General features: G+C 44.0%; 1 protein-coding gene and 2 non-coding genes across 3 annotated transcripts; 1 reads left to right on the top strand and 2 right to left on the bottom strand.

Moving 5' to 3' along the window:
- Positions 1-1,442: 1,442 nt before the first annotated feature.
- Positions 1,443-23,994, top strand: Ginm1 (glycoprotein integral membrane 1). The gene is made up of 9 exons (XM_045158482.1): positions 1,443-1,460; positions 3,168-3,512; positions 7,694-7,753; positions 8,769-8,865; positions 13,669-13,820; positions 14,867-15,023; positions 16,646-16,779; positions 19,543-19,706; positions 23,202-23,994. Exons 1-9 carry the CDS (start codon positions 1,443-1,445, stop codon positions 23,311-23,313), a joined length of 1,239 nt encoding a protein of 412 aa, XP_045014417.1. The 3' UTR covers positions 23,314-23,994.
- Positions 5,556-5,688, bottom strand: LOC123463870. The gene has a single exon (XR_006639241.1). It is a non-coding gene; the product is annotated as a small nucleolar RNA SNORA33 (small nucleolar RNA).
- LOC123463886 lies at positions 23,333-23,453 on the bottom strand. Its single transcript, XR_006639256.1, has one exon. It is a non-coding gene; the product is annotated as a U6atac minor spliceosomal RNA (small nuclear RNA).
- Positions 23,995-27,170: the final 3,176 nt, after the last annotated feature.

The raw sequence follows: 27,170 nt of genomic DNA, 5'->3' as shown, positions 1-27,170 counted from the left end.
TATGTTAGCATATATTCTCTGCAGTAGTTGGTCAGCTTCAACTTGACATTGTTTTCTAACATTCATTACAAAGTTTTTTTTCATTAAAGTGCTCCGATAACAATTTTTGCAGCCGCAGGTTACCTGAGTTCAAGCTTTTTTGTTATTCTCATTCACGAGGTTTCTTTCTCTAATCTACACACACACACACACAAAAACACAACTGTATGCATGCTAAACTTAGGAAACAAATCTATTATATAACTCATTAACCCAGCTGAAATTCAGGTCTGCCATCTTAATATGTCACGTTGTAAAGGGAAGACTACAGCGACCCGCCTTTTGTAGTGCTACAGCCTCGTCCTGCTTGAGCTGATGGTATGATTAGGTTTAGAGAATTTGCTGAAATGTAACCTAAACGTTTACACACAGCTTAAGAGATCACATTGAAATACCCCATCAGTGAACCACAAGTGACTTTTAGTTAGTTACAAAAAGAAGCTGGGCAGGGGTGGTGCACGCCTTTAATCCCAGCACTTGGGAGGCAGAGGTAGGAGGATCACCGTGAGTTCATAGTGACCTTCAGGCCATCCTGGACTAGAGTGAGACCTTACCTCAAGAAACTAAAAAACAAACAAACAAACACATAAGAAGTAAAGCAGGCCAGTGGCATGATGCTTGCCAAGCCAGATCTAGGCAGCTAAGAAGTTAAAGCATTTTTAAAATATTTAATTTAATTTAATTTTTTTTTAATTTTTATTTTTAAATTTTTTATTTATTTGAGAGCGACAGACACAGAGAGAAAGACAGATAGAGGGAGAGAGAGAGAATGGGCGCGCCAGGGCTTCCAGCCTCTGCAAACGAACTCCAGACGCGTGCGCCCCCTTGTGCATCTGGCTAATGTGGGACCTGGGGAACCAAGCCTCGAACCGGGGTCCTTAGGCTTCACAGGCAAGCGCTTAACCGCTAAGCCATCTCTCCAGCCCTTAATTTAATTTATTAGAGAGAAAGACAGAGAGAGAGAGAGAGAGATATGGACGGATGGAGGGAAGGAGGGAGGGAGAGAATGAGCATGCCAGGGCCTCTAGCCAATGCAAAGGAACTCCAGATGCATGTGCCATCTTGGCATCTATCTGCCTTACATTGGTCCTGGGGAGTTGAATCTGGGTCCTTGGGCTTTACAGGCAAGTGCCTTAACCACCAAGCCATGTCTCCAGCCCCTTATGTATGTGTTTTAAAGATAACTTGCATGAATTGCTTTGAACTGTATTATTTGTTACTTAAACACAAAAGGTTGCGCAGTGATTTCCATTACTATAAGCACCTCTCTCTTCTCTCCCCCCTCTGCCTGCTTCTTTCCTTCTCTCCCCACCTTCCTCCTCCTTCCTTTCTCCTGGGTTTCTTTTTCTGGTTTGCTAGGGCCACAGAAAGGGTTGTTTTGACTTTAGAAGAGATAAGTAAAAATGACTAAAAAGATTCAGGTTGGGCTGGAATGATGGCTTCATGGTTAAAGCACTTGCCTGCAAAGCCTAAGGATCCCTGTTCGGCTTCTCAGATCCCATGTGAGCCAAGTGCACAAGGTGATGCATGTGCAAGGTCACACATGCACCTAAGGTGGCCCATGCTCCTGGAGTTTGATTACCGTAGCATGCCAATTCGTTCTCTCTCATATATATATATATACATACATACATACATACATACACACACACACACATTTATGCCATACATATATATATATGTATGTATATACGTGTATATATGCATATATATACATATATATGTGTATATACATATGTATATATATGTCAGTCTGTTGGACTTGCCTAAAAAATAGATTCAGGTAATAATCATTCAGCACTTCATTGTTCCAAGAATAAAATTTATAATGGTGTATTTGCCTGCAAATGTCTTAATGTAATTGTTCTGAATAAAAGTTCCTTATCGACTTGAGGAAAAAAAAAAGCAGTTTACTTGTGAATTTAATGAGATGAATCACTGGGATTTTAAGGTTACATTTTATTTATTCTCAGGGTTGATGTAATGCTAAAGAGTCATTACTTGCAGTCATACTGCACTTACCTTCACCTTTATGTAGTAAAAACTTGTAATGAGTAGAAATAAAAACATTATACTTTTCAGCTGAGCATGGTGGCTCATGCCTTTAATTCCAGCACTTGGGAGACAGAGGTAGGAGGATTACTGTGAGTTCAAGGCCACCCTGAGAGTACATAGTGAGTTTCAGGTCAGCCTGGGCTAAAGTGAGACCCTACCTTGAAAAATCAATATATATATATTTTTTCAATTAAAATTAAATTAAAAAATTAAAACTTTCAATTAAAAAAGTTAAAAGAAAGACCAAATACATTTCCAATTCCGCGGGACAAGACATGGCAAGACTGTCTCAAAAAACACTGTAACTATTATATGTTTTATTTTAAATGTTTATTTATTTATTTGAGAGACAGGAAAAGAGAAAGAGGAGAGAGAGATAGGGATAGAGAATGAATTGTGGGGCTAGGGCTACCTGCCATTCCAAATGACTCTAGAAGCATGCACCACTTTGGGTGTCTGGCTTTACCTGGGTATTGAGGAATCAAACCCTGCCATCAAGCTTTTATATATATACACATATATATAATATAGATATTAATCATATATATATATAAAAATTTGAGAGGTAGCTCAGCGGTTAAGACCCTTGCCTGCAAAGCCTAACTTCTGGAGTTCAATTCCCCAGTATCCACCTAAAGCCAGATACACAAAGTGGCACATGCATGTGTCTGGAGTTTGTGAGACCCTGTCGCTCCCATTCTCTCTCTCAATTAAATGGATAAAACAAAAAAAAATCTTTTTAAAAAGTTACATTAGGGGTGTGGGCTGACTGGCACGCGTCTGCTGGGCATCCTTGCACTTGGGAGGTTGGAGGCACAGAGATCCTATTTTAAAAAGAAACAAATGTAGCAAACAGCTCAAAGTAATGACAACGAAAAGGTTCACGATTATGCTCCTGAGAACTTTCCAACCCCGAGCGCCAGGAGGACTTTCCCAAGCTTGACACCGCCCATTGATGAGCGACTGCGCGCGCCACCCGCTCCCGGCCCTTGGGAAAAATACGGCGCCATAGACCCCGCCCCTCCGTAGCCCCGCCCCTTTCCCAACCACGCCCCGCCCCGGACTCCTCCAAGGCCCCGCCCACAGGCCAATACCGCCTCCCCGCCAGCCACGCCCTCTCCGAGGCCACGCCCCCGGAGTCGACCCCGCCCCCTCCAAGTCCCTCCTGTGACTCCGCCCCAGCGTCGCCCCGCCTCCCTCAGACCACGCCCCCAGCGCCGGCCCTGCCCTCCCAGGCTCCGCCCCCAGCGCCGGCCCCGCCCTCACCTCCTGGCAGCGGCAGCCCCGGGTCGTCCAAGATGGAGGAGGGCGCTCTACGGGCGCCTCTCGCCCTCGGGCTGCTGCTGCTCGCCGTGCTGCCGGCCGCGGGGTGGCTGAAGACGGGCGCCCCCGAGCCACCGGCGTCCGGAGCCCCCCAGGTAGGGCCGGGCGGCGCGACAGGCCGCCCCTCCGCCGGGACCCTCGGGAGACGCCCCCACCTCTGCGGACGGGGACGGGGGTTGTCCCGGGCCGCGGCGGGGAGACGCTGTCGAGGGAACGGGACGGCGTGGGAGCCGGGGCGGGGGCGGACGGGAGGACGGCGGGGAGGGAAGGGGTCCACCGGGGTCCCTCGGGTTGACGCCACGACAGCGCAGCCCGAGAGCTCCGTGGCGCGGCTCCGAGGTGGCTCGTCCCGCCGGGCTGCACGGTGGAGCGCGCGAGGAGGGGCCGGTGACCTCGGGCTTTTGTCATGGCGCCCGGCGGTGTTTGTGAGCTCGGGAAGGTGCCCTTAGCCAGTTAGAGAGCAGCTCTCCGCGCCACCTGTGTCTGCCGGGCTGCGACGGGGAAGGAGCGCCTGGCCCGGCTGCGGGGTCCCCGCATCATTTGCCTGTCGGGGTGATGCTGGAGGAGTGGTCCTGGGAGTGCGACGGGTCCCAGAGCATCCCCATCCCATCCCCGTCCCCATCCCCATTTCTGTCCCCATCCCATCCCAATCCCCATCTGTGTTCCCATCCCATTCCCAGCGCCAGCCCCAGCCCCAGCCCCCAGCCCGCGGGACCTCGGCCCTGCCGCTTTGGGGTGAGGACCAAGTTTCCACCAACCTTGGAGGTGGAAGAAGCAGGTTGAAGTGTGAGAACCTTTGCATCTTAAGCATTCAGAGGCCGCTCACACATTTTGACTTCTTGCTTGTGATAGTTGACTTTCTTGGGGTTGTTTGGTAAGGAAAAGTTTAGTGGATTTTCAAATGCGAGTTTTCCCAGAATAACAAGAAACTAGGGAGGCCCAGCTTTTTCTTACTGGTCAAGACGTGAATTACGACGAATGCTAAATGCGGACTGACATGATAAATTCCTTTAAAAAAAAACAAACAAACTTTTTGGGGGCCGGGCGTGGTGGCGCACGCCTTTAATCCCAGCACTTGGGAGGCAGAGGTAGGAAGATTGCCATGAGTTCGAGGCCACCCTGAGACGACAGTGAATTCCAGGTCAGCCTGAGCTAGAGTGAGACCCTACCTCGACCAACGAAAAAAAAAAAAAGAAAAAAGAAATTTTTAATGTTTTGGAGTTAGAGCATTACTCCTCCTTGGTACAAAAACGACAAGCATGTCTGAATTTCAGTTTTGCCGCATTCTGGGGAGCCACATTGTAGCTCCAAGTACCATAGTTGCACCTGGGCAAAAACAGGAATGGTATGGGCAAGTACTAAGAGACCAAATAAACATGGATTATTGTAAAGTTATGGCGATATGGACAGGATTTCACCTCTTTTTCAATTTTGAAAATTCGTCATCATCACGAAGCTAAGTGGCATTTGAGGTTTCCCTTGATTTTTTTTTTTTTTCTTTTCGAGGTAGGGTCTTGCTCTAGCACAGGCTGATCTGGAATTCACTATGGAGTCTGGCCTCAAACTCACAGCCATCCTCCTACCTCTGCCTCCTGAGTGCTGAGATTACAGGCATGCACCACCACACCTGCCCAGAAGAAGAAAACATTTTAATTGTAAGGTGAAGTACACAGCATTGTACTTAACAGGCTTTTGATGATCTCAGCATCGCAGTTCTCCCTGCTTAGGTCTTCATTCCACTTTTGGACAGTTCTAAACTAAAGAATATCATAAATCTAAACTGAGACTACCATAGGTAATCACTGCCGAGTAGCTAGAATGACAACTGGAACATAAATGAGACTGATCAGAGCCCCCCCCCCATTTTAAGAAGCTCAGATATACAAACAATTTGGAAGGGCTTTCAGTGGTCCCTCATTCTGTATTATATAAATGCTCCCTTTTTCTTTTTTGGAAAATGAGCCATATTTTTATTGTTCATTTCTTGCATTTGAAGTACTCTTCGATGACATCCTTGGCCTGAGATTCCTTGCCGTAGTCCTTCAAAAAAATATGCAATTTATTAATTCTTAGATTTCATTAAACTTAGAACAAGTTACATTAAAATTAAGTCTTATGAAAATGCTTCAACATTAAGGTATTGTAGCCATTTTCAGGGACCTTAACGACCTCAACTGTCCTTAAGGCTCGTAACATGGCATCACTATTGCCAGCTCTCTACATTTCTGCAGAAACACATTCAGATAAGCAGACCAATTAATTAGCTGGCTTATAAGTACTCTTCAGTAGGACTTTGGGCAGTGGCTGCTGATTTGTTACAAAGCAACATAGCTTCCAGGTTCATGGCTTACTGAATGATAAGTTTTATTTTATCTTCCTTTTTTTGGTTTTTCAAGGTAGGGTCTTGCTCTAGCCCAGGCTGACCTGGAATTCACTATGGAGTCTCAGGGTGGCCTCGAACTCACAGCAATCCTCCTACCTCTGGCTCCCGAGTGTGGGGATTACAGGAATGCGCCACCATGCGCTGCTTCGTTTTAGTGTGTCTGTTGGTGTTCACTGTAATCAAGGAGAGCCATGAGAAAGCCTGGCTGATTCTGATGAATCACTAGTTGGAAAGCTTCCTGGGCTGTTAGGGGCAATGCACCTAAGTCAGGTTAAATGTGTGGTGTAGGCCTTATCCTGGTGATCCTGTTCCACGCATGGTTTCCAGTCAGCCAACCTTGTGAAGACATGGCAGTGTTACTGTTTGTTGGGAACAATATAGTCATGTGTCATACGAGGATGTGCTTTGAGAAATATCTCCTTAATGATCTCATTGGTATGTGAACAAGGTAGAGTGTAGTCCATCCTAACCTAGAATTCACTGTGTAGCCCAGACTGGCTTCAGATCCACAGCAATCCTACTTTGGCCTCCTGAGTGCTGGGATTACAGGCCTGTGCCAACACACCTGGCTTGATTTTCCTGCTTTCAAAGCTAAGACTACGACCCAAGAATAAAATATTTGAGAGTATTGCTTGTTCTAGGGTATTAATATCTATCTGTATAAAACACAAGAAAGCACTTTCTTTTCTTTTCTTTTTTTTTTTTCTGGTTTTTCGAGGTAGGGTCTCACTCTAGCCCAGGCTGACCTGGAACTCACTATGTAGTCTCAGGGTGGCCTTGAACTCACAGCAGTCCTCCTACCTCTGCCTCCGGAGTGCTGGGATTAAAGGCGTGTGCCACCACACCCGGCTACAAGAAAGCATTTGATAGCAAATGACAGGTTGTATTTCCTGTGAACAGTGGTGAATTCTTCTCTACAAATGCCATCAGTAAGTTTCTCTTTTGAGGTAGGGTCTCATGCTAGCTCAGGTTGACACGAACCAACTTTGTAGCCCAGGCTGGTTTTGAACTCAAGGCCGTCTTCCTACCTCAGTCTCCCGAGTGCTAGAGCTGGACCATAAGTCTGTTTAAGTGTTTGGGTAGCTTGCTTTTGCTCATACCCTGGGCAGAAGTGAAACTGCCTGTTGAAGATACTTGTCCAAGAGACACCATTAGGAAGGGTCAGAACGACTTTGTTTATAAAAGCTAAATAAATAAATAAGCTGGAAACCACTCTGGTACGTGTCCATGAGTAGTGGGTTGAGTAAATGAATTGGTGGTCACATAAGGGGGAAGGTATACATTGCTGTAAATAAGAGATGCCTGCTGCATGCATCAGTTTTAAATGAGCAAAATTTGTCCCAGAGGGATAAATTGCTCTACTTATATACAAAGCTCAGAAGCAGATAAAACCAAACACTTTTTAGACAGTGATACACAGATAGTGAAACTGTAAAGAAAGTGGGAAATGATTAATAGGGTCATCAGAACAGAGATTCCTCTGAGAGCAGGAAGCAGACATGGGCAGTAATCTAGATTTTAGCTTAAGTGCTGGGCTTTGAGGGCTAATTTTAACTCTGCATTTGAATGTTATATGTTCCCATATGATATATCTCACAGACATGGAGCAGTAGATAGAATATTAATCACTGGAATTAAGAATCAGGGAGTAAAGACTATAAAATGAGAATAGTGATTTTTTTTCTCCCCTCTGTATGGGATTGAACCCAGGACCTTGTGCATACTAGGCAAGTGTTCTACCACTGAGCCACATCTCCATTTCAGTTGTGATCTTCTAAAATATTATTTTGTAATAAGTGACAATACAATAAAAATAATAGAGGGGTAAAGGAGAAGTGGGCTATTCTCATTTTCTGAAATGAACACTTGTCTAATCTATACATTATTTTGCAGGATGACATCAGAGTTAATGTAACGACCCTGAAAGATGATGGGCAAGTGTCCAAAGAACAGGTTTGTCTCCTTTTGATTATTTTTTCACTATGGCATTTGGCCAGGTGTTGTGCAGCCTATTTTATTTTTACTTCTGGTTTCTGTTACTGTGGTGGAATACCTGAGGCAGGCTCTTTATAGAGCTTGTCAGCTTGAAACTGACCTGGCCACTACTTTCCCAGTGAAGCTGGGTGCAGTGACTCATGCCTGTAATCCCAGCACTGTGGAGGCTGAGGCCAAGGGATTACCTTGTATTGGAGGCAGCCCAGTCGACTCTGAAGGACACCCCAGTGATGGGAGCACATGTGAAAGCAGATGGCATTGCATGATATGGTCCCACAGCTCCCAGGGATTACACACCTCCCACTAGACCCTGATCTTAAGGTTCCACCTCAACACCACCATGCTGAGACCAAGCCTTCAATACACAAATTCCTAGGGGACAAGCCACATCCAAACTCTGGCACCTGTACATCTAACTAGGTTAGAAAATTTATTTTTTTAAATAGTGTTCTTTTTAATATTTATTTGAGAGGGGAGAGAGAGATGCAGGTAGAAAATGGGCATGCCAAGGCCTCCAGCCACTGCAAACAAAGTCCAGACGCATGTACCACCTTGTATATCTGGCTTATGTGGGTACTAGGAAATCGAACCTAGGTCCTTAGGCTTCATAGTCAAGTGCCTTAACTGCTAAGCCATCTCTCCAGCCTGAGAATGTATTTTTTTTAAATTTTATTTATTTGCAGGCAGAGAGAGAGAGGGAGGGAGGGAGGCAGGAAGGGAGAGGGTAGACAGATAGAGAGAATGGGTGCACCAGGGCCTCCAGCCACTGCAAACGAACTCCAGATGCATGTGCCCCCTTGTGCATCTGGCTTACGTGGGTCCTGGGGAATCAAACCTGTGCCCTTTGGCTCACAGGCAAATGCCTTAAGTGCTAAGCCATCTCTCCAGCCCCATGAGAAAGTATTTTTGACATGCTGATTTTGCTGTCATTTATAAACCTTTGGAATTAATGTATGTACTGCTTTATTTTAAGGTTGTTCTTAACATAACCTATGAGAGTGGACAGGTGTATGTAAATGGCCTGCCAGTAAGTAATGGTGTAACCCGCATAAGCTGTCAGGCTTTGATAGGTGAGTACTACTAAATCATTTCCAAAATCATTCTGCTTTAAATAATACTAAATTAGCCAGGTGTGGTGGTGCATGCCTTTAATCCCAGCACTTGGGAGGCAGAGGTATGAGGATCACTGTGAGTTTGAGGCCAGCCTGGGACTACAGAGTGAGTTCCAGGTCAGCCCAGGCTGGAGTGAGACCCTATCTCAAAAAATGCCCCCCAAAACACTATATATGGTATTGGATGTTACATATTTCTACTTTAAGTGATTATATATCTCATGTCTACAATATAGAACACTAATGTGTTTAAAAAATTCTTCTTTCTCTCTCTGCCTGTATCTCTCAAATAAGTAAATAAAAATAAAATAAAAATATTTTATTATAAAAGGGCTGGAGAGATGGCTTAGCAGTTAAGCGCTTGCCTGTGAAGCCTAAGGACCCTGGTTCGAGGCTCGATTCCCCAGGACCCACATTAGCCAGATGCACAAGGGGCGCACGCATCTTTAGTTTGTTTGCAGTGGCTGGAAGCCCTGGCATGCCCATTCTCTCTCTCTTTCTCTCTCTCTGACTCTTCCTCTCTCTGCCTGTATCTCTCAAATAAGTAAATAAAAATAAAATAAACAAAAAAAAATTTTTTTTAATTCTTTATGTTGGTTGTTGTTGAACTGTTCCCACTTGGTTTGTTTTCATGAGAATGGCACCTGTGGGATGGCATTTCTGGTAGGGTGATGTCAGTGCAAGAGTGGGCATAGATGTGGGCTAGCAAAAGCCAAATTCCTGGAGAGGTGCTTAGCACAATTGGAGAAAATGAATTTTATATGTAATTCCTACTTTGTTTCTTTTAACCCTTGTGTCAGTAGAATGTTTTTCTTTTTTAACCTTTTACAGACGTGAGTTTAATAATAAGCAGGTTATGTTACAGTGGAGTACACACGTTATCTGAGTAAAATACAGAGCATGAAGAGTATTGCTCGTCCTGTGATATTTGTCAGCCCACACAGAGGCAGGGAGTTAGGCCAGGGCCCGCATGCCTGAAGGAAGCATCTCCGAGGGCCTTTCTGGAGGCTGGTTGTCACAATAAGGAGGCCAGCCTGCAGTGACCTCCTGCAGTAGGGTATGAGATTTGGTGGCTGAAGAGTTGCCACTCTGATGTATTTCCATGATTAGACTTAAAAACATTATTTATTAACTTGAGAAAGAGAGACATAAAGAGAAAGGGGGGAGAGTATAAAGAGGCACTGGGGTCCCTGTTGCCAGTGTAAATGAACTCCAGATGCATGCGCCCCTTTGTGTATCTGGCTTTTGTGGATACTGGAAAATGGAACCTGGGCCATCAGGCTTTGCAAGCAAGCACCTTTGCCCCTGGAGCCATCTCTTCAGTCCCTAGACTTTTCCTGTGTTGGATCTCTGTGCCCTAGGCTTTGGGCATGCAAATGCTGACCAGGCTAGGAGGGACATCAGTGGGTGAACAGTTCAAACTGATGCGAAGCCAGGCCCTGTGATGTGTCTGCAGTCTCCGCTACTGAGGAGACTGGGCTAATCATTTGAGCTGAGTTTGAGACCAGTCTGGGAGACGTAGTGAGGGGAGGCACCCTCCCCCCCAAATTTCTTTTTTTCCCTTATATAAGTATTTTTAAATAAATCGATGTATTTCAATGTTGTAACTAAATAGCCGAATGCTATATCAAGGTAGCAAAAGTGAAGATTCCTGGTATTTTTATATAAACACTGTGAATGACAGTGCACTCACATTCAACTTCACAAGAAATGGTCTTCAGGTCCATGGAGATGCGTTGACAGCTGTACCGCCTGTCGACAGGGGAGAGGTGCGTGTGTGGACTGAGCGGACAACAGAAGGGGAGCCATCAAGCTGTGCCCTTAAGCCACACTGATGAAGGACGACAAGATGGTCAACTGCTGAAAACAACTCAAATGCTTTAAACTTAAGTCATTTAAAGAAAACAGCATGTATCGAAACTACAGGGAATCTTACAGAACGGAGCCACAAGACGTGCATTACAGCCCTGAAGCAGTAACATGTTTCTACCCATTATATGGTCGGAGCAGCCATGGAAACAGAGTCCTGTGGCTGTCTGTGGTGTCGAATCTCCTCACACACACGGTGCTATCAATGGACTAAAACTGGAATTCCCTGCTCTGTGCAAATGCTGGTGATGGGTAACATATCTATTGCTGTGGGCCAGAGCAGTAGTTAGTTGGCTGCAGTTCAGGCATCAAGTGGAGGCGCTCTAAGACCACTGCCTTCTACAAGGCCACGAGACACTTTCCAAAGCTGATGCCCCCTGCTGAGGATTAACCTCCCCAGCCCCCCAAGGATATCTAAAGAAACAGTGTAAACCAGACATCTCTCACCGTATAACTCTTACCAGCCCACTGGGAAGAATGTGGTCCATTTGGGTTACTCAAAAAACATACACACACACACACACACACACACACACACACACACACACACGTGCGCATGCATATGATTCCATTAATCACAGAGTTTTGAGCCAGAATTTTCTTAAAAGAGTTCAAGTTGAGAACAAGATTGATTCTTTACCCCCAAGGGCAAGAAAAGCAGGTCAACTGCTGAATCTGAACTGTAGAAAAGGACCTCCCTTGAATGAGATTTTTGAAACACTTTTCCTCAGCCTCAAGTACAATTAGAGTACAAGGAATCTCATGTCCAGAATCTGCTACTAGATAATTGGCCTTAGACCACTACTTATTATTATTAAGACCCTTTAGACTATTTTAAAACTCCAAATGTTTCAGAAAGAAACAAATAGAATCAAACTTTTCAGCTGTTGAATCACTGAAGTTTGGATAATCGCAGGTAGAATGTTTCTGGCTGTTTACCCAAAACGGCTAAGGGCCACTCCCTTGGGCTTCAAGGGACCTGCTGGCTCATGACATGTGTATTCAGTGGATAGACAACGCCGCTACATATTACCACAAGCACTTTCCACTAAGGTAGGTTTATGGCTAGGAATCTTCTGTGAACAACTTATTGCTAGAGCATTAATGTTTTGTCCTAAGCCTCACTTCCAGACCTGAACTAAGTCAACTCTCCGTAAACGTCACATATTCCGTCTATCCACTCTCTTAAAACCCCATAGAGCAGAGAAATTTGTAAGCACTTTCCTCTCTGGAAACAGAACAGTCAAAACAGCGTAAAACAGCTTCATTTGCCTTAGGCCATTGCTTATAACCCAAGGTTTATTTTCCCTACAGGGTGTGCTTACGTTGATAAAAATCAAATCAAAATCAACTTAGGAAAACTTATGGAGAAATAGTAAATAACCCAATCTAAAAGTTTAAATAAATGTAAATGTAAATGAAGCACTTTTAAAAATATTTTATTTCTTATTTATTTATAAGAGAGGGAGGGAGAGGGAATGGGCACATCAGGGCCTCTAGCCACTTCAAATGAAGTCCAGATGCATGTGCCACCTTGTGCATCTGGCTTATGTGGTTTCTGGGGGAATCAAACCTGGGTCCTTAGGCTTTGCAGGCAAGTGCCTTAACTACTAAGCCTTTTTTCTTTTAGCAGTTGGGGTTATAATAAGCCCAATGGCAGAATGCTTGCCTAGCAAGGTCAAGGCCCTGGGTTCCATCCCCAACACCACCAGGAAGTATGGTAACATACAATTACTTGGGTGAGCCATGAAAGACAGGAATGTTAACGAATGTGAGGGTCAAGAACAATAAGGCAGAAGCCGAAGCCCAAGATGAGGGGCCTGAGGGAAAGCCAGTCAGACCACCAGTAGCCGACTCAGAGCTAGCTGGCTGTGTTTGAGCAAGGAGGCCGTACGTTCAAAGTTACATCATAATGACCCAGATCAGGCCCTGTTGTGTATATGGTGTGGGAGGGGACTAAGGAAGGGAGGCTGTTACAATGCAATACTAAGTGGCTAATGAACTGGATATTGGGCTGTTCAGACAAAGGACATAGGCCTGTAAGGCATGGAATCCACTGAAGCAGCTAGTGGCGCTCAGCATGTACACCTGGGTTCCTCCTTCACCAAGTCATTTGTGGGGCAATGAGTAAATGCTGTTTGTGGCAGTTTTATTGGTGGTGTGTGTTGCCTTTTATTTTTTATTTTTTAGACAGTCTTGCAATGTGGCCCAGGCTGGCTTTGAATTCATTATCTTCCTGCCTCTGGGACTGTAGGCATGAATCACCACGTGTGGCTGCATTGTGCTTTTCTATAGCACTTTCTGCTTAATAGAATAGCCATTGCTTCTGTAAATAGCTGCAACTGCTGCACGCCACCTCTGCTGGTGGAAGTGCTCATCCTAAGTAGCGAGGAACATGGCTGAGTGTAGTCCTTCCCAGTCACCGTTACTAGGGAGGGATTGCAGACCTCTCCCACCCCTCCCCGCTGCTACCCTCCTCAACTGTAGAAAGGCACTTTCGGTGGAGAGGATTGCCAAAACGCCAAAGCAAAACATAAAAAAAACTCTACAACTTCTCTCTGGGCTCTTTCTATTGCTAGGTTTGGAGGATGAATGACTGGTTATTTTACTGGCATGGGATTGGCAGTCACATGGCCTGCCTTGCCGCTTGTGCTGTGTTAGTGGTTCTCTGCCAGCTAGGGTGGCATGCCATATGCATTCTTCGTAAGGGCTTGTGAGGTCATCTGTATTTTTTTTTTAATTTTATTAATCTGAAACATTAAGGTCAAGGAGAGAGAAAGCCAACGTCTTATTCCATGTAATATTCCATGTAAATAACATCAAATAATCAAATATAGTAATAGATTTGGTGGCAGTTTTTTGCTCAAAATCTCACTACTTTTTTTTTTATAGTGAAGAATGAAAATCCAGAAAATATGGAGGAAAAAGGATATTTTGGACTTGTCCGTGTAAGGATTTTAGTTCATGAGTGGCCTATGACAACTGGTTCCAGTTTGCAACTGATTGTTGTTCAAGAAGAAGTGGTAGAGGTTGACGGACAGCAAGTAAGAGAGACGCTTGTTAATTGGGAGTTCCGTTACGCCTGCCTTCAACTGTTTTGTTTTTTACTTAACGTAAAAGAAGACACTCTACTGTCTGTACCTAGTCATTTCAAAGATTCACCAATTTTTGCATTTGAAATGTGTTAACAAAATAGCATGGTGGTTAATTGGGAATTAAGTTACGCATGTGTTAAATTGCTTTTTGCTAGTTAGTTTTTGATTTAATATGAAAGAAGATATCCTAATATTGCCCGTATATAATCATTTAGAATTTTTACTTACTTTTGCATTTGAAATATTACCTAACAAGTAAGAGAGCATGCTTGTTAAATGGGCTTTTTTTTTTTTCTTTTTTCTTTTCTTTTTTGGTTTTTTGAGGTGAGCCCAGCAGACTGGCCTTTTTTCAAATGTGTGTATGAGAGAGAGGGAGTTGGCGTGCCAGGCCTCCAGCCACTGCCCTCGAGCTTCAGACGCGCGCCCTGTGCACACGTGCAGCCTTCCATGCTCGTGTGCTTTGTGCACCGGCTTATGTGGGACCCGAAGAGCCAAACATGGGTCCTTAGGCTTCAACAGGCATTAATTGGGAATTAAATTATGCATGTTCATCTGTTTTGTTTTTAATTTAATACAAAAGAAGATGCCCTAATATTGCCTCATGTAGTCATTTAGAATTTTTACTTATTTTTGCATTTGAAGTATATTAATTTTTTAAAAGTTGCTGACATGTATACATGATTATAGCACTTCAAATGTGACAAACATCAGTAACAGAAAGTGAAGAAACTGAATTTTGTTCACAGTTCTGCTACCATTTCCCTGGACTCTGCGTAAATAAAGTGGAAATGAGATTTAAATTTGCAGTGAGTGCTAAAACACAGGAATATGATTAAAAGTATAGATTAAATGTCCCAAAGTAAGGACATAGGAGAGAATCAGAAGTAGTAGTCTGAATAGGACAAATTTTTTGTTACAGATACTAAAAAAATTCATTTTTAAATTTTTATAGTTCTGGGGACCATTTAAAGTAAAAGTTACTTTTTGCTTCATAGGCTCTACAAAAGGATGTGACTGAAATCGATATTTTAGTTAAGGACCAGAGAATCCTGAGACATTCAAACTATACCCTTCCTTTGGAAGAAAGCATGCTTTATTCTATTTCCCGAGACAATGACATGGTATTTACCCTTCCCAACCTCTCCAAAAAAGGTAACTGAAATGACTATTATTCAAAATATTAAGGAAATTGTTTCTTTAGTATTACATATTCTTTTTGTTATTTCAAGGTACAGTTTCATTCTAACCCAGTCTGACCTGGAATTCACTGTGGAGTCTCAGGGTGGGCTCAAACTCACCTACCTCTGCCTCCTGAGTGCTGGGATTAAAGGTGTGCACCACCACACCCGGCTGCTGCTTTTCCTTTTTTAAAAAATTTATTTATTTATTTATTTGAGAGTGACAGAATGAATGAATGAATGAATGAATGAATGAATGAGTGCACCAAGGCCACCAGCCACTGCAAACGAACTCCAGATACATGTGCCACCTTGTGCATCTGGCTTAAGTGGATATTGAGGAATTGAGCCTCAAACCAGGGTCCTAAAGCTTCACAGGCAAGTAAGCCATCTCTCCAGCCCCTAGTCTTCCATATTCTTAAACATTTTTTATATTATTTGTAAAGGCTGCTATATAGCTTTAGAATTAATATGCTTGGAAGTAGGTTAATTTAATTAATTGAGAGAGATAAGAGAGAGAATGAATGAGAAGGAATGGGTGCACCAGGGCATCTAGGTGCTGCAAATGAACTCCGTCTGTATTCATGCACACTTTGTGCATCTGGCCCCATATGGGTCCTGGGGAATCCAACTTGGATTGTTAGGCTTTGTACGTGAGTGCCTTAACCACTGAGCCATCTCTTCTGCCCAGTAGGCTTCTTTAAAATATACTTTGAAGGGGGCTGGAGAGATGGCTCAGCAGTGACAGCCTGGGTTCAGTTCCTCAGCACCTACATAAATCCAGATGCACAAAAGTGGTATATGCATGTGGAGTTCAGTTACAGGGGCAGGAGGTCCTGGGGTGCCAAGATTCTCTCTCTCCCAAGTAAATAAATAAAATTTATATATGTGTATATGTATATATGTCTCTCAAATAAGTAAGTAAAATTTACTCTCTCTCTCTCTCTCTCGGAAGCCAGGGTTCGATTTCCCAGTACCAACATAAAACCAATGCACAAAGTGGTACATGCATCTGGAGTTCATTTGCAGGGGCTAGAGACACACACACCATCTCCCTCCTTCCCTCTTTCTCTCCTTGCAAATAAATATTTTTGTAAATAACAAAAACAAATTTTAGGAGTTCTATATTTCACTAGATATGGTGGCACATGCCTTTAATCCCAGCACTTGTTAGACAGAGGTAGGAGGATTGCTTTGAGTTCAAGGCCATCCTGAGACTACATAGTGAATTCCTGGTCAGCCTGGGCTAGAGTGAGACCCTACAGAAAACTCCCACATATATATATGTATGTATGTGTGTGTGTGTGTGTGTATACACACATACACACACATGTGCATACAATAATTAAAAATAATAAAATTATAAACATTTTAAAAAGTAAACAAAATTTAGATTTTCTGTGTGACAAAGTTGTATTCTCTGTTGCCTCTCATAGCTTATAAGGGGCTAAGTGTGTATCTCCCTTTTGGTCTTAAGTAAAATATTTTTATTTTTTTCCCATGGGAAGATATGTTAGGGTAGTAGTCCTAAATGTTTGGTATAATAACTTGAGGACTTGCTACTAGCCCTTTGCTAACTGTGTTCTTTCTCCTCAGTAGAAAGTACTGGTTCATTGCAGACCACTAGCCAGTATCTTACCAGGAATGTGGAAACCACTGTAGATGAAAATGCTTTACCTGGCAAATTACCTGAAACTCCTCTCAGAGCAGAGCCTCCATCTTCATATAAGGTAAATCGAGTATTTGGTGTTATCTAAGTATTCTTCATGGGGTTTTGTTTATTTTGTTATTTATTTATTTATTTATTTGAGAGAGGGAAAGAGGCAAAGTGAGAAAGAGAGAGAGAATGGGTGCACCAGGGCCTCCAGCCACTGTAAACGAACTCCAGATGCATGCACCACCTTGTGCATCTGGCTTATGTGGGTCCTGGGGAATCGAACTTGGGTCCTTTGGCTTTGCAAGCAAGTGGTGCCTTAACCACTAAGCTTTCTCTCCAGCCCTTGTTTTTGTTTTTTTTTTTTTTTTTTTTTTTTTTGTTTTTGAAACAGGGTCTCCGTCTCTATTTCTGACTGGTTGTGAGTGGTTATTCTCCTGCCTCAGCCTCTCTCAAGTTCTGCTATGTGTGAGCCACCACACCTGGTTCATCATGGTCTTTATGTGATGCTTCTGTTACCATTCTGTTTGTTCTTTACACTTTATTGAATAGTCACGCAGTCAGAGGATGACTCTCGGGGTCCTTGATTTCATTTGGTTGAGAATCTTCATTCTGCACTTTCACCTTGGGTACACATAGGTCAACTTGCCTCAAGACTTTCTGCAGTGAAGCCCAGGCATATACTTTGTTGGAAACCTGGAAATCTGCTATTTTCTGATTGTGACTGTACACTAATTCTTCACTGCTCCCTTTTCTTTCTCCCTTTCTCTTTCTTTTTAGGTAGGGTCTCACTCTAGCTCAGGCTGACCTGGAATCTACTATGTATCTCAGTTTGGCCTCAAACTCATGGCAGTTCTCTTACCTCTGCCTCCCAAGTGCTGGGATGAAAGGCATGCACATTACGCTGGGCCTTCCCTCCTGTTCCTTTATCTGTAAAGTATTTCATTAAGGTGTCATAAGGACTGAGTAAGATGGGTGTTATATTCAAAATCTGACTCCTATTAAGAGCATATACATTACCCTTGGCATTCATGCTGCTGATGAGGAAAATCAGCTCACAGAGCATCCTAGTATCCGCACAGTAGCTAGGCCCTTCTCAAACATAACTTCCACCCAAATGGGTAAGTTCTGTGATTAGTCTACAAGAAGTTGTCCCTCCCTGCCCCCCCAAGGCAGGGTCTCACTCTAGCCCAGGCTGACCTGGAGTTCACTATATAGTTTCAGGGTGACCTTGAACTCATGGCAGCCCCCCTACCTCTGTCTCCCAAGGGCTGGGATTAAAGGTGTGTGCCACCACACCCGGCTTTGCAAGAAGTTTTCCTTAAGGATCAAAATAGTTTATTTGGGGTTGCTGGAGAAATCTGCTTACTTCAGCCATTTTTACTGTGGCACCCTCATGTGAACAGTCACCCCGATCTCCCAGAAATTCAGCCCTTCATAACCCGTGCCATTGATGCCCACCTTTGTTCCTCTCTAGCTCTTACAGAAACATTTTGTATACAGTGAAACTTCCCATTGTCCCAAAAGCTACTAGGAAGTTTATTCCTCTTCCTTCTCTTATTCTCACCTACTTAATAATAACTGACTCAGGTCCATTATGTTTAGAGTAGACAAGTCTAGCCTCTTATTGATGAACATTTTCACTTGATTTTGTAGATAGGCCACAGATGCAACCCTGCACAAGTTCTCAGGACACGGGCATAACAGCAAGCCTCTCGCACAAACTGCTTCTAGCCCAGTCCAGGCAAAGCTCTTTCTCACCCTCGTAAGCCAAACCTCACAGTCCATATCTTACTGCATTGAGGTCTTTCAGCTCTGACCAGAATAGTCCTTATAGCATGCAGGGTGTGTTTTAGGTCAAAATTTCAAATTTGTTCACATTTTTCCTGCAAAGCAGTTCCAAAAGGCCAGAAGCCACACAGTCATGTGTCTAGCAGCAATCCCACTCCTCGGTATCAACTTTACTGTTGCAGTCAGGTTCGCATTGCTGGCAGAAAACACCCGACCAAGAGCAGCTTGTTGTGGGGGGGGGAGGTTTATTTTGTCGTACTGACTTGAGGGGAAGCTCCATGATGGCAGGGGAAAACAATGGCATGAGCAGAGGGTGAACATCAGCTCCTGACCAACAGCAACAGGAGTGTGTGCCAAACACTAGCAAGAGGCTTATGGGTATTCCATAAGCCTTCCCCCAACAATACACGGACTCCAGGAGACTTTAATTCCCAAATTGCCATCAGCTGGGAACCTAGCATTCAGAACACCTGTTTATGGGGGACACCTGAACCAAACCACCATAAGGCCTTATTAGTGGACATCTTAAAATTCATTCTAAGTCATCATGTCTGTCCTGTCCCCACTCCAAACCACCCTGTCACCATAGAACTCAGGACATGCTGGGCAAGCCTTCTGTCTCTGATCTGTACCCCCAGCTCTCAATATCTAGTTAGGTTTTCTTTTTTTAAAAAAAATTTTTTTGTTTATTATTTATTTGAGAGTGACAGAGAAAGGGAGAGAGAGAGAGAGAAAGAATGGGCATGCCGGGGCTTCCAGCCACTGCAAACGAACTCCAGACACATGCGCCCCCTTGTGCATCTGGCTAACGTGGGTCCTGGGGAATCAAGTCTCAAACTGGGGTCCTTAGGCTTCACAGACAAGCGCTTAACCGCTAAACCACCTCTCCAGCCCCCAGGTTTTCTTTCTCTAATTCCTTCTCTTTCCTTTCTCCCTTCCTCTCCTCTCCTTTTCCCTCTCTTCCTTTTTCCTTCCCCTCATTTCCCCCTTCCTTTGTACAAAATAAAGTTACAAAGCCAGGGTATCTAATCCAAACTCTCTTTTTCAGGTAATGTGTCAGTGGATGGACACACTGAGAAAGGCGCTGTGTCAGTTCTGGAGCAGTGTGTGCCCAGTGTTCTTCATGTTTCTGCATGTCATGGCGGTTGGAATTCTAGGAGCAGCAGGGGTCATAACCATCTTAAAGTTGATTTTTCCAGTTCCTCAATACAAGTAAGTATTTCTTTTTTTTTTTTTAATTTTTATTTATTTTATTTGAGAGTGACAGACACAGAGAGAAAGACAGATAGAGGGAGGGAGAGAGAATGGGCATGCCAGGGCTTCCAGCCTCTGCAAACGAACTCCAGATGCATGCGCCCCCTTGTGCATCTGGCTAACATGGGTCCTGGGGAATTGAGCCTCGAACCGGGGTCCTTAGGCTTCACAGGCAAGCACTTAACCGCTAAGCCATCTCTCCAGCCCCAAGTAAGTATTTCTTTCTTTTGAGATATCAGAAATGTTAATTATGGAAAAGTGAGTTATAGTCACTCACTTTCTAGTAAAAAGTATAAAGTTAGGGAAGACAAGTGAGGGGTTTGTAGTCCATTCTCCAACTTGAAAAAAGTAACATATATTTATTGACCACCTCTTTTAAATTGCTCTCAGAGACTCAAATGTGAGTAACAGGTGTTGCTGCCGTAGGACTTCTGGTCTAGTTGGGCAGAAAGGAAGTAAGTGTAATGGAAAGTGCGTTTGTGTGATTAGATGTTAACAAAACCAGGGGCTGGAGAGCTACTCAGCCACTAAAGGCACTTGCTTCAAAAGCCCAGTAGCCCAGGCTCAGTTCTGCAGTATCCACCTAGAGCTAGACACACAAAGTGGTGCGTGTATCTGCAGGCCCTGGAGCACTCATGCTTTCAATCTCAATCTCTCAAAAACATAGATAAAAATACTAAAAATGTAGTCAACACTACCAATACTGTTTCAGTTCCCTGTCATCAGTGTGAAATGTAGTTCACTTCAGAAGACTAGCAGCCTGTGCGCTGTCACGTCACTTGCAATAGAAAGCGGAAGCAAAGTAAGAGCCCTCTTGACTGTTGGTGAGGGCTTGACCAGGTACGCGGCACGTGATCTATCAGAGCGGGTGTACGGCGCAAAACTGATGATCACATCTGAGTAAGACAGAGTGATGTACATACACAAATGCTTAACAGATGTTTTCAAGTGAGAAATTTCTCTAATGAAATAAAAGGGAAGTGGAAAATCTGGTTTATTTTTCTGTTCTATTTCATTTTTTTAAACTCAAGAAACTAAGTTTAAAATAACTGTCACCTGTCATTTTTTTTACAAATTAACCCATTAGTCATTTTACTTTTTGTTTTCTTTTGTGGTCCTGGAGATCAGACCTGGGGTCTCCTGCATGCTGAGCAAACTCTGCCACCAAGCTGGACCAGGCCTCAGTGGGGATGAGCACAGACTTGGAGCTTAAACTGCATAGGGCTGGGTGGGGGTAATAGGGTTGTTACTGTCTTTGAACTCCTGTTTCTTTACTTTGTGTCCAAAGGAGTCAAGTTATACTTTTATGGCTTCTGGGGTTTTTATTTTGCCTAAAAGGTCCTTCCCAGCTGGGTGTGGTGACACATATCTGTAATCCCAATATTGGCACAATTGTCACAGGTTCAAAGCCAGCCTAGTGTGTCTTTTGCCTGGACCTTGGGCCTTCTCCGTGCTATGCAAACACCCTACCACTGAGCTCCATCCCCAGCTCTTGTTGCTGTGTGGCTCAGGCTTGGTCTTGAATTTATCTATGTAACCCAGGCTGGCCACCAGCACAATCTTTCTGCCTTCTGAATGCTGAAATTACCTGGGAGTGCTCCTGTGCCTGGCTCCGTAATATTAAAGAAGCTTCAGTGCCTGGCTTGAACATTTCTCCACTTTTCTTTTTAAAATGCCTGGCTTACATAGCTTACATAGCTTCTTCTCTGTAAAATCTACTGTGTCCAGTGAGCTAGTTAGCAGGAGACAAGACATTTAAAACAGTGTCAGAATTTGGCATTCATTTTTTTCTCTTTTTTTTCTTTTTTTGTTTTTTTGAGGTAGGGTCTCACTGTAGCCCAAGCTGACCTGGAATTTATTATGTAGTCTCAGGGTGACCTTGAACTCACAGGGAACCTCCTACTTCTGCTTCCTGAGTGATGGGATTAAAGGCATGTGCCACCATGCCTGGCAGAATTTGGCATTCTTATCTGCTATCACTGTATTCTTTTGTTTTTGGTTTGAGATAGTGTCCTTTGTAGCTCGTGCTCCCCTTGAACTTTGTTAGTAGCCAAGGATCATCTTGAACTCTGGACCCTCCTTTCTCTACTTGCCAAATGCTGGGATTACAGTGTGTGCCACCACACCTGGCAGTCACTGTGCATTCTTGATTTCATTTGCCACTTGTGGCCATTGGCAGTCTTTTCCTTCCGTTCCACTCTTAATCGCTCCCAACGCTTAGCTTGCATATTTATATATAGCTTACTGAGTGGCTAAGAAAGGATTAAGGCAGCCACAGGGTCCAAAGGGGCCTTTACTGAGGGCACTAGACAGAGAGCCTCTGCAGATAGTCCCTGCAGGCAGTAATACACTGACGGTCCGGTCCGAGCTGCTCAGGCACTGGGGTCCTGAGGAAGGCCTTGTCTGTCAAGGATGTGGGGAACAGTGCACTGCCTGCTGATCCTCCATACACGGGATGGCCTGATGACCAGTCTGTGGATGCTGACACCTGCCACCGTTAGGTACCCTGCTGTTTTGTTCATTTCTGTTTTTTTGGAGACAGGGTCTTGTTATTGTAGCCCTGGCTGGCCTGAAATGCAACGATGATTTTCCTGACTCTGCCTCCTGAGGGCCAGGATTCCTGGCATATGCCAGCACTCCTGGCTTGCACTGTCCCTTACACCTGATCCAGGCCAAAGGCCTGCATTGTTCCCAGGCCTGCGTTCTCCAGTCTGGCTTTGATAAGTCATGTGCGCATGCGTTTCTCATTTGCTAAGCTGGGAGGTAACAGGGTTCGTGTTACTTGTGTACGTCGTCAGCCTTGCCTCGGCCGTGTGGTGGTGTAGCTCCACCAGCCGGATGGAGAGTCATTCTGTCCCCGCGTGTCCACTCAAAACAGAACAAACTGCTGCTTTATGGAGTCCTGCAGGGCACGGCACAGCCTCATCAGTCAGCTGTCCTCTGGAATCCCTGAGAGCAGGGCACAGCCTGACCACCACCCTGAGTCAGCTTGTTGGTTCTAACAATCAACCTGTGTTGATGCTTACCTGGAATAACATGCAACTTGTAACACAGGATGGGTGGGTTCAGTACAGAGATGACCTCAGGACTTGAGTAACAAAAAGAAATGTTGTCCAGGGAGCGAGCAAGGGTGTGTTGGCGGTGCACGCTGACTCCGTCGATGCTCGGCCTCCTCTCCCAGCCTGTCCGCTCTGGGAGTCACTGTTGCCTCGAAGACGTACACTGCTCCATATGCTTTCCTTCCACACGGCACCTGGTGGCAGGCTTGGTGCCTTCCTGTCCCCCGTGTGTTTGGTTAAAGTGAACTTTGGATGCAGAGTTTGTACAACCACTATAAACTGCCAGTGAGGCAAAAGCACTTAAGCTTAGGTCTGTAGCTCTAACCTTGAAGTGCCCTGCATACACCAAACCCTTTAGGAGATGTGTAACTTCATAAATTATCTTGTGTTTCAGAGGGCTTCTTCAGGTGGATAAAGTGAATATTATGCCTGTGACAGCTGTCAGCTTATATCCAGATGGCTTGGAGAAAACAGCAGAAAACTTTGAAGATAAAATACGAATTTAAAGCCCCATCTCAGTTCTGAACTCTAATGACGTCTCCTGTCTTCCAGACTTGCCATCTGACCGTACGCGTGTTGTAAGGCCCAAGGGCCTCTTCCATCCTTGTCAAGGGGAGTGCTAACTTTCTCTTCTTTCATGCAACACCAGACTTGCCATTTGAATGTAATTTTCTTTAAATCATTCAGAATCAGTCTATGCATAGAAATTGCCAAACTCCTAAGACTGCCTGAAAATTGACCTTTACAGTGCCAAGTTCAAGTCCTCCTAATTGTATACAAGAGCCCAGCTGGCTTTCTGATGATGAATTATACAGGAACATTTCCGTGGAAGAGAAGATGTGAGGTTTTAAAATTACAAAAAGAAAAGGTGAGACAGGCTGCCATGTGCCAATAACTTTTCAAGGTGCCTTGGTTAAAGAAAATATATCCACTTAATTATTGTAAAAAGTACAATTATATAAAAAGCACTTTATGAAATTCTAATTTAAAAGCTCAAGAACTTAATGCTATTTTTTTTATTCAGAATGATGTGCCTTTATATTAAGTATGTGACTCGGTATGAAAATCACTACAGTATAAAACTTGCCATGATTTGTGTACCAAGACTACTTACCTTGAACACACCAGGATTTTAAAACAGCAGTGACATATCCTTACTCTAAAATAAACTTTTTTAAGGAAAGAAAGTATAGCTTTTGGTTTTGGTTAAATCACTTAAAAACTTCACTCAGTGGCTGGAGAGATGGCTCAGTGGTTACGGTACTTGCCTGCAAAACCTGAGGACCAGAGTTCATTTGCCTAGTACCCACTTCAGATCAGATGCACAAATGGCGCATGCATCTAGAGTTTGTTTGCAGTGGCTAGAGGCCCTGACATGCCATTCATTCTCTGTCTCTATCTTTCTCTGTCTGCTTGCAAATAAAGAAAGAGTATTTTTGAAGCTTTGCTCAAGTGAGATTGATCACATAGGTGTATGCAGGTATAACTCCTTTCACTCACTTGGCTGAACAGAAGCTCAGCCATCTTAAGAAAAAGAATCTACCTTCATCGTCATGGAATTAGGCTGTGCTTTTGCTCTTGTGATATAATTAGTACTGCTTTTTTTTTTTTTAAAGTTTATTTTATTTACTTGAGAGAGAGAGAGATGGGGAGAGAATGGGTGTGCCAGGGCTTTCAGTCACTGCAAATGAACTCCAGATGCATGCACTACCTTGTGCATCCAGCCTACATGGGTCCTGGGGAATCAAATTTGGGTCCTTTGGCTTTTCAGGCAAGTGCCTTAACTGCCAAGCCCTCCCTCCAGCCCTAGTGCAGTACTTGTTACAAGGGTAGTTTATCTTATTTCACATTGACTTTTTTTGTTGTTTATTTTTTATTTATTCGAGAGCAACAAACAGAGGCAGAGAGAGAGAATGGGTGTGCCAGCACCTCCAGCCACTGCAGATGAACTCCAGACGTGTGTACCCCATTATGCATCTGGCTAACGTGGGTTCTGGGGAACTGGGCCTCGAACCGGGGTCCTTAGGCTTCACAGGCAAGCGCTTAACCACTAAGCCATCTCTCCAGCCCACAATGACCTATTTTAACAGTGTTACCTAGTACATGTAACGTATGCTCATTCCATATGATATTTTCTAGTTTGATGAAAAGTCTTTGAAAACCAGACATAGTAGGGTACACTTGTAATTCCAGCACATGAAAGGCAGAGGTAGTCGTTCCAGGCCATCCTGGGCTACATAGTGATATCTTGTCTTTAAAAACAAGCAGTTGGCCAGGTCAGCCTGGGCTAGAGCGAGACCCTGCTTTGAAACAAGTTTTTTTTATTATAAAAATGTTTTTTTTTAATTACAATTCATTATTTTAAACTTTATTCAAGAAAGTACTGGCTGGTTTGGGTTTTTTTTTAATGACGTTAGGGCTGGGGGAGATGGCTCAGCAGGGAGAGGGCGTGCCCAAGCATGAGGACCTAAGCAGGATCTCCAAACCCACGGAGAATGCCAGGCACATGCCTGAACTCCAGTGCTGAAGAGCATGGAGAAAGATCACCGGGGCTTGCTGATCAGCCAGTCTTCCTGAAAACAGGGAGCTGAGGCTCTAGGTTAAGTGATCGATTCTCCAGAAAATAAGGCAGAAGAGTAATAGAGACACTGATGTCCTCTTCTGAGGATGGACTGTGCACGTCTACACACACGTGTCAAAAAGAAAAACCAGAGGAGGCTGGGAAGATGGCTCAGTGGTTAAGAGCATTTGCTGCTTGAGCATACTAGAAAGGCCTGAGACACTGCCTGATTTTGACTTCCCAGATCCTATGTACAAAGCTGGGTGTGGCCATGCACGACTGACCCCCGGTCTGCCAGTGGAAAGGGGGGATGACGACAGAATTGCTAGGGCTCCCAGACCAAAAATAGTTTTGCCTTGAGGAAGTGACCCTTGTCTCGAGGATATTGTGGATGAGCGAGAGAGAAGGGTACCTAAAGTTCTCTCCCGGTTTCCATGCACACGTGCATGGCATGCATGCATCTGCACACTCACATCATGCCCAATGCATAATGCACTGCACTATACTTTGTACATGCATGCACACAGAAAGAAAATGACAAAGCCGGGCGTGGTGGCGCACGTCTTTAATCCCAGCACTTGGGAGGCAGAGGTAGGATGATCACCGAGAGGTCAAGGCCAGTCAGAGACTACATAGTAAATTCCAGGTCAGCCTGGGCTAGAGCGAGGCTCTACCTCAGAGACTACCTTGGAAAACAAAAAAGAGAAGAAAAAAGAAAAGAAAATGACTGTATTTAAGCTAGAGGTATATGTAGAGGAAAACTGCCTATTATCTTGCTTTTTTTTTTTTTTTTTTTGAGACAGTGTCTCATGTAGTTAGATTGGCCTTGAACTCATACCTGAGGATAACTTTGAACTTCTAACCCTTTGACTTCTACCTCCTGAGTGTTGAGATTTCAGGTGTGAGCCACCACACTTGGGCTCCGACGGTGCTGGAGACTGAACCAGGGCTTCATACGTGCTAGTCAGGTCCTTTGCCAGCTGAACCACACGCCCAGCCCTCGGTGGTTTTAATTAGTACTTTTCATGGAGCTATTTCTATGTCCATATTATAAAAGGATAAGGGAATTAACTGTCTGTGGAGAGGACAGACTGCAGTCAGCAGACTTTCTGTCCTGGTTCTGTCCTTCCTAGTGAACTTCTGACAGTAGCAAGGTACTGAGTCTCCTCCACACTGTTTCATCTTCTGTGATTGGAATATGCATTCAGTTACTTTCTTATAAGTAATCCTAGATGGAAATCTTCTCCCAATTTTATACCATTGCATTTTAGACTTAGGCTTACTAAAATATCATGCGTAAACAGTTAATGAGTTTGGTAGAATACAAGAAACAGCATAGGCTTAAAAATATCTACCTGAAAAAAATCTACCTGCAGGACAGTTAGACTCTAAACACAAGAATGTACCCTCCCCCTTCTTTAAGGGCACAGTAAAGTGAAGAGTCTTACTCTTTGGCAGAGGCAGGAGGATCACCTTGAGTTTGAGGCCACCCTGAAGATACCATAGTGAATTCCAGGTGAGCCTGAGCTAGAGTGAGACCCTACCTCAAAAAAAAAAATAAAACAAATATATAGTTTATGGGCTGGAGGGATGGTTTAGGGGTTAAGGTTCTTGCCTGCAAAACCTAAGTACCCAGGTTTGATTCTCCAGATCCCACATAAGCCAGATACACATGAAAGTGCATGGATGTGGAGTTCGTTTGCAGTGGCTTGAGGCCCTGGCATGCCCATTTTCTCTCTCCTCTCCCTCTCTCTGTCTCTAATAAATAAAAAATAAAGTATTTTTAAAATTTAAAAAAAAAGT

Source organism: Jaculus jaculus, chromosome 9 (assembly GCF_020740685.1).
Source record: "Jaculus jaculus isolate mJacJac1 chromosome 9, mJacJac1.mat.Y.cur, whole genome shotgun sequence".
Taxonomy (NCBI): domain Eukaryota; kingdom Metazoa; phylum Chordata; class Mammalia; order Rodentia; family Dipodidae; genus Jaculus; species Jaculus jaculus.
Note: the sequence above shows the minus strand (reverse complement) of the source record. Positions and strands in the feature narration are given on the sequence as shown.